This window comes from Pinus tabuliformis, chromosome X, assembly GCF_031772625.1.
Source record: "Pinus tabuliformis cultivar Carrire ecotype Pingquan chromosome X, CPIR1, whole genome shotgun sequence".
In the NCBI taxonomy this organism is placed as follows: domain Eukaryota; kingdom Viridiplantae; phylum Streptophyta; class Pinopsida; order Pinales; family Pinaceae; genus Pinus; species Pinus tabuliformis.
Window position 1 is genome coordinate 21,675,178 of NC_142308.1, and position 16,201 is coordinate 21,691,378.

Sequence of the window (16,201 nt, forward strand, 5' to 3'; positions counted from 1 at the left end):
CAAATTTGGTCCATGAAGAACAAACAACAAAGACATGTCCAAAATCTAATGCTATGGATGTCAAGAATATGGACACTACAAAAGGAATTGTCCTAAGCTTAAGAAGGACAACAACAAAAAAAGAAAGAGGGAAGAAGCTCACATGACTCAAGAGGTGAAAGAAGAAGAAAAGAAGCAAAAGAAGGAAGATCCTCCGAATCTCTACTATGACTAAGTCAAACTCTTTACTTCAAGTCTTCTTTCAAGGTTTTGAGTAGGATAGGAGCATGTAGGAATAAAATAAAATTGTATGGCTAGAAACATCTTCTAGAATCTAGAAGCATGAAGTACATAGAGTTCTAGATACTCATGAAGAAGTAGCATATATAATGAGAACAAAATGCATGGTTAGAAATATCTTCTAGAATATAGGAGCATGATAGGTATAGCTCAAGATATTCATGTAGAAGGAGCATACCTAGAATAGGACCTCATCCACTATGAAAGAAAATTGATCATGAATAAGAATCTTAGTAGACCTCCATCATCAAAAGGAAAGAAACATTTGCAGGGTAAGGGTCTTCAAGATCCTATGATGAATCTTCAAAAGAAGATTCATGAATAAGACGCAAATGTCTCGTTGGGCCCATTCATGGGATTCAAGAAAAGGATGATATGCAGGCAAGCTAAGATGAAGCAAGAAGGGCGACGCCAAGGACAACCAAATGAAGCTAAGGAGAGAAAAGGAGAATCAAGATGAGGTATGTATGTATCAAAGTTTATTCATGTTATCATTTGTATATTATTGAGTCATGAGAATAGTTCTATAACATGATCAAGTATGAAAGAATCTCTTTCACCAAGGACATGCTCGAAGGCATGTACTACAATGCAATGAAGGTCAACAAAAGAATATGCTCACATAAGGAGTATAAGATTGCTAACTAGAAACAAGAAGAAATGTTGACTAGTCCAGGAAGCAAGAAATGAAGAAATGCTCTCACAAGAAGCATAAAATGGTTGACCCATCTATCTAAGAAGAAGCAAATGAAGAAAGAGATCAAGTATGTGAAGAACACCATGATTACCGAGAATCACTATTTGACAAGATACTTTGAAGATATCTCCCAAAAGAAGGCAGGACAACTCTGACAAAGGAAGGAAGGACCCTTGACACCTATGAAGGCCTTGGAGATATAAAATATGTAGATAACTGATTCTACTCTACGAAGATGTTGTGATGAAGAAGCCATCCAACAAAAGAAAAAGCAATGTTGAAGCAATATTAGGATGAAGTCATGATGGGCTACTAGGTCGAAGCATGTAAACAAGCAAGTACAACGAAGCATCCATGAGAAGAGTATTCTGAAGCATGGACATATGACAAAGGAGTAGCCAAATGATAAGAAAACCTGATGTATGGCAAGAAAGCCACTTTCCACGAAGGAAGCAATGACATGACAAACCAGGAAGCAAAGTGATCAATGGATGGTGCCCTACCTAGAAGAATTTTGAACAAAGACTTCATGACATCAAAGAAAGGAAAGAGATCAAGCAGCTGAAGGACCCATGAAGAAGAAGTTGCTGATGAATGAAAGAGTCCCTAGTTAAGAGGGAGCTCTGACAGGTCCCTGATCAAGAGGGAGTTTTGGATCACCCCTGATTACAAAGGAGTGACAATTGTGTTTTTCCATTTCTTGGGTCATACACTAGACTAGGACTAACAATCGTAAGTCTAGATGAAGGCCATGAATGGAAATGTAGACACAAGATAGACACAACATTCTTGTCCTCACTTGGGAAGAAAAAATGGGAGGATTGGGTAATCATCTGGCATCGATACTCTTTGAGGATGTGTAGGGCATCCAAGACAAGAGTAGGCAAGAGGACCGATATTCTTTGAGGTCTGGGAACCCAAGACAAGAATAGTCCTAAAAGGTCATACTCAGTGAACACCCGGGTCTATGTCACAGGGTTCGGCGAACCTGAAAAAAATTTGAAATTCGTTCAGGTTCGCCGAACCTGAAATTCGAACCTCAAGTTGAACTTGAACGAACTCGAACCTAAATGAACCTCAACGAACCTTAACGAACCTGAAGGCGAATTTTAACGAATTTTTTAACGTTCGATTTTTTTAATGATGCACTGAGAACTTCATTATGACAGCCATGATAGCTGTTTTATCCTACCTTCATCACTATACTCTAGACCATCATGTTGACTGTGATCATGCGAGAGTGTATTCCATGACTGCAGGATCATTGTGATCTTTCTTACACCGAGACAGTGAGATCATGTAAAGATAGTGAGGGATCCGAAGATCTTTCCATTACACATATATATACATTGACTGTTAAGAAATAGATCCACCGAGATGAGATACTATTCCTCACTATACTGAGGTCCTTACTATCTCATTTATTCCGAGACTGTAATGGTTATTGTGGCTCTTTGTTATGCAGGGATTGTATCCTCCGAGAATGATCATTTCTGTGGCTTTGTTATTGTGCCACAATTGTAGTATATATATATGTGTGTGTGTGTGTGTGTGTGTGTGTGATTGAGAGTCGAGACAACGTCTAACATCAGTCTTATTAGACTGAGAGAGAGGTTCTATCACTGCTGTTCTTTGTCTAGAGTCTAGACTTCTACAGTAGTATCACCGAGGCCTTGATGCCAAGACTGCTATGCAAGATCCATTGACACTGTGCCTTTGTCCTAGATCTTTGCTACTCCATTCAGCTGAGATCCTCACAGGTATGTCAAGATCACTAGTTGTGCAATTGTGATATGTCTAGGTAGATTTGTATGCTAAAACAGATATGCCGAGAATGTCTAATCCTTCAATCTTTGCAACGTCCATTATACAAGGTTATTCCTGCTCCATTAGACCGAGGTCATATATATATATATATATATATATATATATATATATATATATATATATATATATATATATATATATATATATATATATATATATATATATATATATATATATATATATATATATAGATATATATATATATTGAAAAATATGTATAGTCGAACCTAATGCCAAACCTCATTCGAACCTGATCGGAAAATTCGAATTCGAATCGAACTTAATCGTTGTCGAACTCAAATTCGAACTCGAACCATGTGACATAGACCCAGGTGGGTATGTACCTTGAGAGACAATGACTAGGTGTCTATAAGTCATTGGTCTCTCTAGCATTGTGCTCTGATCTATTGAGAGATAGAGCTATTAGTCAAGGCCTTGTTGTGGAAACAATGTTGGTTATTATGATGCTATAATAGATGGATTGCAAATCCAGTTTCTCTTATGTGAATTCTTCAAGATTGAAACATAGCCAAACACCTTGTAATGTTGTATGAATACTTCCCTAGTTAAGAGAGAGTGTTGAAGGAAATGTAACTAGGTTCGGTCTTCATAAATGTACTTTTGATATTTGTACTTATTCAAGAAAAAGAAATATTATTTTTATAATATATGTCAATGAGTTTCTTGCTCTTTGAAATAGGTCTAACACATATTAATGTGCTATAGGTGAGTCAAATAGTCAAAATAAAATGTTGAAGACCTTAAGGGCATGTTACACCATGTATTAGGGTCAAGAGAATACCTCCAAGCAAAGTCAAGTCCCCTCCTATGCAAAGGCACCATCAAAGAAGCTCCTTCAAGCATGTTACACCACCAAAGAAGCCATCCGAAGCAAGCACAACAGGTCGGCCTGCAAACTGTCCTTAAGTTGGCCTTCTAGTCGGCCTAAAAGGAGGGACAGTCCTCTATATATAGAGGTTGTCCACTCCACCAAAATGCACTCACTTACCTCTGAAATCAGCGCAACAAATGAGCAAGTAAAGGGTGAAAAAGAGATGAGAAAGGGAGCCTCTAGTGCACCATCGAAGGAAGGAAGAACACTGAATCTTAAAGGATTGTTTCTAGGGCAATCTATATTCACACGTGCGAGGACAAGGAAGGTTGCCTGTAGTCATAACAACAGAATCCCACAATTGGCATATGTCTCTAATTGGGCTAGGAAACTAGACCTATAAGGTCTCCCAATCAAGTGAAGGAGAAGGACACTCAAGCGAAGGAAGAAAAGGGCTTACCATATCAAGGAAATCACCACACATGCAGAAATCTAGGGCAGCAGGATAGTGATATCAAGTCTGCACCTACACTTTGAAGAAAGAGCTCATTTGGTCAAGTAGAAGAAAGGGATCATCACAAGAAAAGGGACTTATCAAAAGGTGTCTTTTCTAGAGCAAGTGCAACAAGGTCTATCAACAATTGAGAGAAGAACAAAGTGCTGGAAGAAGGAGGTCGAAGTGTCGGAAGGAGGAAGTGCTGAAGAAACAAAGTGCCAGAAGGACTTGACTTGTGCTTGGAAGATATTCAAGTCAGGGGTCTAAGGTTTGGCATTGATCAATAAGAAGCTTCAATAAGAGAAACTTACTAAAGGGTTTTCCTCTCAAGAGAAGAGAGGTTTTAGCCTTGGCAGAGAGCCAACATCTTGTGTTCTTGTTCTTATGTTTTGATAGCAATTTGATGAAGTACACACACATGCATTAATAATAATAAGAAGAAGATTAAGCTAACAAGAAAAAGTAAAAAGATTCCACAAATTGTTATCAAGTAACGAAGAATCACACTACACTTTTTTGCCCTAGATTCTTTAATAGCGAAGGGGCAAAGTAGCAGATTTTCGAAGGTAGTTCAATTCAGATCCTCAAGAAGGTAGTTCAATTCAGCGTAGCAAGAGGTCGATTCAGTTACCGAGTGCCGAGAATTTTTTCCAAAGGGCCAGCTATAGGAATTTACAGGGTAAGTTCCTTAGATAGAACACCAAAGGACACCGCTAGCGCTCACAAACAGATCACAGATTAGTACACTAGTATTCTTGACGTGGTTAAAAGTTAAAACCCTCAAAGGGAAACAGTGCACGGCCTGAGCCAACGCGGCCACTTCAGGCAATTTATTAATGTAAAAGAAAGAAAATTTACATAAGTTTCTCTCATAAATGGTCACTTTACAAATGACCCTCCATGCTCTTTAAATAGAGATCATGGACCAATCGGGTGTTAAGCCACGGATCAAGTGTCGGTAATACCGAGGAGAGAATGAATCGATAGATCACTTCATGTGTAGAACATATCGTGATTGTCGGATTGTAAGTTATAAAAAGTACATACTAAAGAAACACACTTTACCTAACTATACACTAGACCAAGTTGTACTTAAGTATTTCCTATGTGTCGAAATATCCTAACACCATCGAATTTATATCAAAGGCAAAGGTAGTCAGATCTAGGAACACAGAGACAATTCGAGGCAATGCAAAATTCAACCTGTGCAGGGCTTCTGTAGAGGTTGACGCAGAGCAGAGTTGGAGCTGATTGTGGGGTCAGATCAGGCTGGGATTGCTTATGGAGGAGGGTAAAATTCCCTCAATAAACAATATTTTCCTTGGAGAGGATCACCAATTTGGTATCCATTTTATTGTACTTGGAATTTTTGTTGCTACATAATAATAAAACCGTCATATGTTGCACCGATTTTCCCGCATTGGGTTTTTCTAGGGAAAATTGTCCAAAAATAATGGTGTCAATTTGTGCGTGTGATTTCTCTAAATTTTTCAGTTCCACATATTTTTATTTCCGCAATGAAATTTTTTATTTATGAAGAATTGCAGTGTGAATTATTTGTTGTTTGTCATAGCAAATAAACTGCTTAATAATTTAAGTATTAGGGGTTTACGCAGTGCATTATATTAGATATCGATTTTGGGATTCAACTGCGTTAAGTAAGTCATTAACGTATGACCATTTCCATGAGAGGTAGTCGTAACTGACTAATTTCTCATGATTTTTGAATTGTTCACTTAACACTCATTGCATCGGGTGATGCTCACAGGGGTGAAGAATAACTAACTAGTTAGAAGAATAATTCCCAGTTGCTGCATTTCAAGGAATTTTCACATGGGTAACATCTTGCTCCAACTCGAGGACATGAGCTCATCATAGAGCGCATGATCAAATATCTTGAATGGGGAGTTCATGAGAACTCTAGCAATCCCCGAGCTCGCAAACTTGTAACCTGCACATTCCAATCAACTTGTTTGGGAGCATGTGCACTGGGTGTGGGGTATCACCCATGTTTTATATGAAGACATTTTTTGTATAAACAATAAAATTTAGCCAAATGCAATCTAATCTACCATGAAACACGATATGCAAATGCAAGATTTTAGGATGCTGACACAATATGCAAATGCAAGATTTTAGGACGCTGACACAATATGCAACTAACTACTATGCAATGCTAGCATACAATTTGTGACCTAACTGTAGTCGTATAACTAATGCAGCAAGGATTTCATTAGATCAACATCATGTGTCCTTCCCCTATGGCGAACCATGGGATAAAATAGAGAAGCATCACAATCACCATAATACTTACATTCCAAACCATAATGATGGGAGATGGGAAAATAAATAGACCATGGATCGGTTCTACTACAATGAGAAGGGATACAGGATAAAGGAGGGGAATCCAAACTTTGCTTACTCCTACCATTCCTTTCTTGCAACCAAAATATGGAGTAATCGATGATCAATTTTAGGAATGTTTATCCAATAGCTATCTCAGGCATGCAACTCTCATTGATGTCCTTTGCGACATGCTAAGAGTGGTATGATGAAGATCGCTGGAGGACAAGATCTTGACAACTAGGATGTTCATCACATCAATCAAATTCAAAAGGGTCAACCACTGTCGGTTCATCATGTTTAAAATTTATGCGACCAGCACATGATTGCGGGACACTAACAGGAGGATCTAAGGATGGCTCAGATACATCGATGATCATATCTTCCCGATTATATGGATTGTAAGTGTTATCACAATTTTAGTTGTTAATTTTTAAAAGCGCTGACAATTTCAGTGTCAACGCTGATTTGTAAATAAAACAATGTTAAAGCGCTGACAACGAGAGTGTCAGCTCTGATTTGTAATAAACAGGAGAATGTCGATAATGGGGTTCACAATGTTTATCAGCTGCAGAAAAATGATTAACAGGAATACGTTGACAACGAGAGTGTCAGTGTTATCAGGAATTCGCTGATAGCGGGAATATCAGTGCCAAAAATTAAATTTCAATTTCAATTTTTGAAACACGCTGACACATTCCACGTCAGCAACAAAATAATCATTATTAAAATTAAAAAAGGAAAATGCACTGACAACGGGAGTGGCAGCGCATTTCTGTAAAAATGCTCAGTTAAAACTGTGTTTTTCTTGTACAACAGAGTAATTTCGGGCATGCTTTCCAAACAAATGAGAACGAATTTTACGAAACCGAAAGAGGTTTTTGTCCACAACGGACCCATTTAGAAAAACCACTTGGTTTCTAACAACTATCATGGTTTTGGATTTTCGAAGGGATGACTGGACACTATTTTTCAGGATTTCGTGAGGAAAAAGCTCATGGACATTTGTTGACTTGGATGTCACCTCGCCAAATTTGACTTGCTGATCCTTATCTCTGGCCATGACTCCAGCAACAACATGATCTTTAAATGCAGATAGGATTGGAAAGTTTTATATGCATGTATTTAGGATGCACGCTGTGATTATTTAGACTTTGTAATTAAAGCTTTGCTAGAAACTGGTTTTTAGTTAGTTTGTCTTTTCTATAAAGACAAGCACTGTGTAATGAAGAAGGATTCAGAATACTTTGAAGATGAAACCTAGTGTATATTAATTTGATATTAATAGAACTTGTTGCAAGCAGTATTACGACATTTAAGAGATTCATGTGTTGAAGGTTTCCAGTCAGTTTCTGATGGTGTTTTTCCTATTTCTTAGTCAAAGCTTGAATCCATTGATCTTCAGAAATTTGAATATAGGTTATGAAATAGAATTCTTTGTAAATTCACATGGTTGCTCTGTCTTTTGATGTTTACTTCTGCTTTCTCTTGCCTTTGTTAGATTGATTTGTATGGCTTGTAGCTAGTGTCTTTGTATCAGAGGTTCTGTGCCCAATGGTAGTATTTTTCACATAGCCCAACCAAACTCAATCATTTTTTGATAAATCTGGCCACAAGACTCAATTGCAAACCTACTACAACAATGACCTAGAGTAGTTGAGTTTTAGGGAGAGATCCCTCTCCAGGTTGAAGGGCCAACTTTCAATTTCAAAGAGGTTAGAGGTTACCTTAGAGGTTTTCCTGCAGTCGGGTTTCCTTTAAGAGATAACATTTTGGCACTGTTGCCGGGGAGCGAAAGACATATTTTCCCCAAACGATTTCATTGTTTAAGATCAGATTTCTAAGGGCAAACAAAGATTTGGATATCAGTTTTGGCTGCAAGGTGTTTGCTCTGGCAACTCCATTTTCAAGAATCCAGAGTTAGAAGCTTCCATGGCGACTCCATTGTTAGAAGGATTCATAGCTCAAATGATTCAATGGTTATTTCACTAGGCCAATGAAGAACTCAAACGCTGCTACTATTGTTTCAAGGTATGCAAGTTTAGATTTTACAGTTATTCCTGGTTTTCCTAATCATCTACCCAAAGATGAATATTTTCTGAGAAATGGACCAAAATTTAGTGGTGATGATTTGAGCTTGACTTTGAAACATATTGAAAATTTTTGTGACTTTACTGATCTTCTTAAAGTCAAGTGTGAAGATGTATACATGAGATTATTTTATGATTCATTCCAAGGGAAGTGCAAAAATTGGATTGAATGTTTGTCTGCGAAGTCCATAACATCCATAACAAGCTTTTGGGTTATCTTCTTGGAAACATGGATGGAGAAAAAAAAAATGTAGTAGATCATGTTTCCATTCAAGGTTTTAGAGAATTGAATGATGGGTATACCGATGGTGAAGTGGATAATTTTTATTTATTTATTTATTTTTTCTCTGTTCTACATTTTTGTCCACTTATTTAAAGTCATGCAAATGTAGCTCAAAAGAAAAGATTCATTTCTTAGAAGAGTATTCCAAGGAAATTCAGATAGAGCTTGTAATCTTAGAGGATCAACAAATTTTTCCATATCAAGATCATTCTTTTGGAATTTCTTCTCAACAACAACGAAAAGACATATTGTTTCCCTCTATTATTGAGAGTGGGGAATTTTTTGTTTTGGATTATGAAATTGAAATAGAAAACATGCATGAAATGTTCAACCATGATTATCCAATCATTCAATACCTTGAGGGTCATCAAATAGATCATCAATTTTATGATCCTGTAGTTGACTACATGGAGGGTTTTTTCAGTTTGAATTTTCATCCATTTTTTCGCTGTGGATACAAATTACATCATGAGTTGCCTTCGCCACTATACTGCCCAATTTTGATTTTGTTGAAGCATAGTAAAAAAGCCACGGTATTTGAGTAACTACTGGATTGGTTGCATTGGAATTTGTGTTATTTGATTGAACAATTATTTCATCAATTTAGGATAGGTTGGTGTGCCAATAAGCTCAACACTCTGAGCATGTTTACAGGTTGCAGGGTTACTGGTTGGTAGTCGTCCAATGGATCAGGCCTCTAGTCTATATGGGGTTCTTACTGCCATCTATGATTGACAACATCCCTGTGAAGCCAACTGTTATCACAATTTTAGTTGTTAATTTTTAAAAGCGCTAACAGTTTCAGTGTCAGTGTCGATTTGTAAATAAAACAATGTTAAAGCGCTAACAATGGGAGTGCCAGTGCCGATGTGTAATAAACATGAGAATGCCAATAATCGGGTTATCAACATCTATTAGCTGCAGAAAAATGATTAATAAGAATACACTGACAACAAGAGTGTCATTGTTATCAGGTATTAGCTGATAGCAGAAATATCAGTGCCAAATATAAAATTTTAATTTCAATTTTTCAAATGCGCTAACACATTCCACGTTAGCAACAAAATAATAATTATTAAAATTAAAAAAGGAAAATGCATTGACAATGGGAGTAGCAAGGCATTTATGTAAAAATGGCCAGTTAAAACTCTGTTTTTCCTATACAACATAGTAATTTCGGGCACGCTTTCCAAACAAATGAGAACGAATTTTACAAAACCGAAAGAGGTTTTTGTCCACAACAGATCCATTTAGAAAAACCTCTCTCGGTTTTCTAACAACCATCATGGTTTTGGATTTTCGAAGGGATCACTGGACCCTATTTTTCAGGATTTTGTGATAAAAAAGCTCATGGACATTTGTTGACTTGGATGCCACCTCACCAAATTTGACTTGCTGATCCTTAATTCTAGCCATGACTCTAGCAACAACATGATCTTTAGATGCAAATATGGTTGGAAAGTTTTATATGCATGTATTTGGGATGTACACTATGATTATTTAGACTTTGTAATTAAAGCTTTGCTAGAAGCTGGTTTTTAGTTAGTCTGTCTTATCTATAAAGACAGGGATTGTATAATGAAGAAGGATTGGGAATACTTTGAAGATCAGACCTAGTGTATATTATTTTGATATTAATAGAACTTACTGCAAGCAGTATTACAACATTTCATAGATTTTATGTGTTGAAGGTTTCGAGTCAGTTTCTTATGGTGTTTTTCCTATTTCTTATTCAAAGCTTGAATCCATTGATCTTCAAAAATTTGAATAAAGGTTATGAAATAGAATTCTTTGTAAATGCTCTGTTTCAGGTTATTTAGATTTCCTATATGTTTTTCAACTTAAATGTCAATTGCAGAATTCACATGGTTGCTCTGTCTTTTGATGTTTACTTCTACTTTCTCCTTCCATCTCTCATTAATGATTTTTCTAAGAAACCTGCAACTATCTTCCCTCTGTTAGACTGATTTGTATGGCTTATAGCTAGTGTCTTTGTATTAGAGGCTCCATGTCCAATGGTAGTATTTTTCACATAGCCCAACCAAAATCAATCATTTTTTGATAAATTTTGCCACAGGACTCAATTGCAAACATATTACTACAGTGACCTAGAGTAGTTGAGTTTTAGGGAGAGATCCCTATCCAAGTTGAAGGGCCAGATTTCAACCTCAAAGAGGTTAGAGGTTACCTTAGAGGTTTTCCCGCAACCGGGTTTCCTCTAAAAGATAACAATAAGGCAAGACAAGGTCATTGTTAGCATCATCATTAGTGTCATAAATTGGATCCTCGTATAATGATGGCAGCGCATATCCCATTTCCCTTTTTTTGTATGAAGAAAATCACAAATGTTAACCCCCAAGGAATTAATGGGATTACCTTTTTCAAAGTCTTCAGAAATTACATCATCAAACTTAACATCTGTGAAAAGTGTGGAGCTCGCCTCAACATCACTTGCCAAAGTGTCATCTTCAACACGATCCTTCCTGGACCATCTTGAAGGTCACTTTTAATGTGTTCACCTCGATGGTCCAGAAAGGACTCTTCATTTTGCTCATGGTATTCATCTTCATCACAACCTTGACTTCTTTCATTAATAAAATGATCAAGAGGATCAAGGGTGATGTTTTCTTTTGGATGGCAATGACTTTCTTCAACTTCTTCAACATAATTGAGGAGAACCTCCTCTTGGAGAGCCATGATCAAGTCTTGAAGGACAACTTCAAAATGACGCAGTGGTCCCCAATACTTAAGAAAGTTTTCAATGAATACCTTAATTGAAGGGATGCTTTTAGATCGACAAGAACTTTTAAGCCAATCTCTTTGATCAACCCCAAAGGAATTAATGAAAATCCTCATGAGAGCATCCTCATGAACCATGTTGATCTCTGAAGTATACTTGATAAATTTCCCAACATGATCCACAGTTGAAGAAGGATCACCATCGAATTTTGGGACATTTTTCATGGAACTTGTATCCCATCGATTTGGATATATGGAAATATTCTTGTCATCTAAAGCAGGGTACATCTCATGTAGATCCCAAGGAGCCATTGCCTTGAGTCTTGCATAGCAACCAAATGGGGAGTCGCTAAGGTGAATTTAAAATGCCTTAAAGGATGCCCTCCTCACCCTACAAGCATTGAACTTTGAAGTTGAATGAAGAACTAGGGCTTTGTTCTTCCAATGGAGTCGTCAGATGAGTAAATATATCCTTCTCTATGGGATAAGCTCAATCAATGAAATGAATCTTAGACTTCATATTTCAAAGAGATTGACCCAAATCCTCCCCGGCAATGGCACCAAAAATGTTGCCTCAAAACCTAGCAAGTAAAGGGACAACAATGGGGTGTGGCCCTCTATCACCACAACCTCGACCTCTTGCTCTTTTATGGATTTTTCACCATTAGGGAGGCTTCCCTATAGTAGGTCACCTATGAGAGATATGCTAAGTCCAAGGGATAAGATGACAAGATAGGCTTATAGAGGACAACTCTTCTTAAGGACAAGGCTCAACAAGCAAGATAGGGCAATTTGCATCCACCAATGTGGCCTATTTAGGGCATAAATGATCTAGGGCTTGATAAATAACAAGCCTAATGGATTAACCTAGAATCACAAAGCCAAGAAAATCCTTCCAAACAATGAATATCAACAACCAATGGAACAAGAAGCCTTCAACAAGCCCCAAGTTAAAGCCTAGGGCAAAACTAGGGTTTATCTAGGGTAAGATAAACCTAGGGCAAAGGATTTTGCTTTGAAATGGATGGATTAGCCACTAAAAAGGGGTTGATTTTGAGGCAACCAACACTCTTTTCAATGTTGAATCTTTCCACTAGCAAATGACTTCAACCCTAGCTAATTATATTAGGAGAGAGAAAATAAGATTTATGGTGAATTTTGTAGGTGATTAACAAGGTGACAAGGCTAGTGCCTAGTCCTTGGGTTGATGGAGTCTATGGGAGTGAAAACTATGTTGTCTTGGTAAGGAGTAAGGGAATAATGAAGCCCTAGCTTTCAAAACCCTAACTATTACTTTTGTGAGGGAACAAAATCACTTGGGAGAGCTAGTTTAAAGATACACCAAGGGGATTGCCATTCACATTCTACTAGTGAGTAATGCATACAATGCTATCATCTAGATTTCATATATTGATTTTCAACAATAACTAGCACAATAGGAACCCTAGATAATAAATCATTCCATACATTAGACATAAGGACAAAAATTTATCAAATTCAATCCACACATACAAGATAGAATGCATGTACAAGCCTTTATTGTTCCAAAGTAACATATCCAAGACCAAAGAAATAGCTCCAAATAACAAAGTACACCATAGAGTCACATCTCCACAAGAAAACAAGATGGTTAAAATTCTCCAAGAGGGCCGAAATGGTCACCAGTGATGATCCAATACAAATGAACCTATCCTCAATTTATATGAGGATTAGGACTAATTATTAGCTTACAAAAGCCCCTAAAACAAGTTTAATGCTAAAATGTACTTGGGTTACAAGCCAACCTATTAGTTTTATGAACTTATGCCCTAATTAGCCCACATGTGTGAGCCATAAGCCCTCTGGGGTTGATGTCATCCAATGCAAGTGCTCCAAATGCCATGTCCAATGGTGATGAGGTGTCCAAAATGATGTAGATGTATGTGAAGTCCATGATTTGAGGGTTGGCCCCCAACTTTACCTCATTGGCTCTTGTGGGGTCCCAAGATCTAGCTGGTGTGCCACAAAGTGGTCTTGATGGGTCTCCAACTGCGAAATAAGGCCTCATTTGCTCCAACATTAGGGGGTTCTTAAGTGCAACAAGCCCTCCCTAGTCTCTGAATGTGAGACCATCCTCATCCGTGCTTTGGATCAACTGTTGCTCGTCAAGTTGTGTGAAGGTCAGCCTAGGGACATGCTGGGTCCAGCTGTGTCATCCTGAAGAATCGTCAAATTTGGGTCAAAGTGAATGAACACCCAGGGTGTTAAAGGTGCTCTAGAGCATGTGTCATCCAGTGATGATGCTAGGAGGCTAAAAAGTCTCAACATTTCACCTATTTGTGCCAATATACTTCTTTGGAGGGCTTGGGTATCCTTGGAGTAGGTGCCCAAGACTTGGGCTATTGGACCACCTGACAAGAACAACATGGATTCTAGCGAAAGCAACCAATCATTAGCGACCAAGATCAATAATGCATCAAAGTGAACCAAATTTGAACGTTAAGGGTAGTTTAATATTCTAAACAAGGATCCCTTTCCAAAATCAAGACCCTAATCTTGAAAAATGTTTTCCCCCTAGGTAGTGGTGGCTAAAGGTGAATCCTACCAGGTGCTTCCAACCCCCAAGGGGAAGTAACATTTCCTTGGTCCACCCTTCGATTGATGGGTTTCAGTGAATAATGATGATGGAAATTGAGGGGAGAAGACTTCATGGCCAAGTGCCATGGTCAAAGGGACCAGCAGATGGGGATGTCCACATCCTAAGTGTATAGATGTGAGGAGGGAGCACTCGTGGAAACATGAGTTACTAGCTCGGCCTTGGTTGTTCCACCCCTCTTATGCGCCATTTACTTCTTGTTTTTTCCTTGTATTATTGCTTATAGCTCAAAGGTTAGAGCTTGTTTTGTATGATGTAGCAGTTTTATTACCCCTTTAAGATGAGTCAGTTTATTGCTCATCGGGGTTGGGATATGCAAGGGTTCCTTCTTTTGATGTAATGGAGCAACATTTGCTCAGTAACCGGGTGATGGCAATATGAGTAAGGTAGAGCTCATGCAAGGCTTTTGCCCATGCGTTAATCTTTATGTCCATGGCAATCTTTTGCATTTTGATTTTTCATTCTTTGTTTTGTTGTAGCCATGATATACTCTTTCTATTTCATTTAGCTGCATCAACCTCCCATGGCTAAGTTTCCGAGCCCTACTCAAAGTGTGTGAACATATGAAAGCCAAATCTCCAAGAACCAATGGCAAGTTGAAACTGAAGAATGGAGGTGAGAAATGGGCATGTAATTTAAGATGGAAAGTTTTAATTATGATGTAGGGAAGATGGAACATGCTATCTCAATCATGGTTTTCCAAGTAGTGCCCCTCCTATAACCCGAAGGGCCTTAAGGGTGGTCCCATTGGACTAGGATAAAAAATTAACCCCCCAAGTAAGGTGAGAGAACAATATTATGGTCAAGGTCTGTCAATCTTCCAGATCACCCCATTATCCATACCACATGCCCAAAAAATAAACAAGTATAAGAACCCAATTGCAAAATGATCAAAGTACGTTTTGAATGGCAGCACACCTTCATCCATGTGTTCATGCTAGATGGGTGAAAAGCAAATGGCTGATGCAAGTGGCGGAGATATATGGCATATCATCAACTAATGGTGGCTGGAAAGGGCTGTTGGCTGGCTAGCTGTCAAATGTAGGAGAAAAGTTTTCTCCGATGGAGGTTACCCATGTTGGTGGGTAATAGAACCAACCCAATATTTCATAGTATATCGGGAAATGGAAAATAAAGTGCTCCATCTCAGTTTCCTGCATACGACAAAGCTGGAAAATCCTCTTCTCCCATGGATTTGAAGCTCCACCTCTATTTGTAGCTCATGTGAACCCACTTGAAACGAGCCTAGGAGGATCCTACATGTGTTCATCCAGTGCCAAGTGTAAAGGGGTCAGAGAATGAGCACGTCTATCAACTCCAGGGAGTGCACTATTTAGAAGGCCATCTTAGGCGTCAACCCTCCTAGAGCGCTGAGCCAAGTGACCTGGATAAACTGCCTATAGATGTTATCTCTGATAACCTCATTAATCTCCTGCTTATTTGGTAGGAGATATCTAGGGGCACCCAAAGAATATCTAAAAGGAGGGAGTCAATCCATCGAGATGCCAGCTGACCGAAGAAGACTCGAGACCTCTAAAAACCAGTGTCTATGAAAGTATTGATCTGAGGAGCTTAACAATAATGAACACGTCAATTATAGAGAGATATTTCTTTGTATATGCATAACAACATATCTGAAATTGTTCTGTCAAAGCTACATGGGGCAAGCTGAAGTATTCTTTTATTTGTTTGTTCTTTCTCAGCCATGGTATCATTAACTATAAATTTTGACTTTCTCAGGTATGACAGATTCAACTAATAAAAGGACTAGCATGGCTAGAGTTCTAAATAGTTTTTATTCTATTGTCATGAAACCGAGTTTTTATTATGTAGTCTTGAAACTGAATTTTGGAGTTGAAAATGTGCAGATTATGATAAATGCTCATGCATCTGTGTCTTACTTGCTCGCTGCTGTGGGCATCAATGTGGTTCCTTCAATGGCGCTGATATATGCTATATTTGCTAGTTTGGTAATCACAC

At 38.0% G+C, this 16,201-nt stretch overlaps 1 protein-coding gene across 4 annotated transcripts in view; it reads left to right on the plus strand.

Annotated features, from left to right (window-relative positions):
* LOC149138125 (uncharacterized) overlaps positions 1 to 16,201 on the plus strand; it is a 437,257-nt gene that overhangs the window by 353,750 nt on the left and 67,306 nt on the right. For all 4 annotated transcript variants that reach the window (XM_089449305.1, XM_089449306.1, XM_089449303.1 and 1 more), the window contains one exon: positions 16,090 to 16,191. In XM_089449305.1, the coding sequence (XP_089305431.1) occupies positions 16,090 to 16,191 (102 nt within the window). The remainder of the gene's footprint in view (positions 1 to 16,089; positions 16,192 to 16,201) is intronic.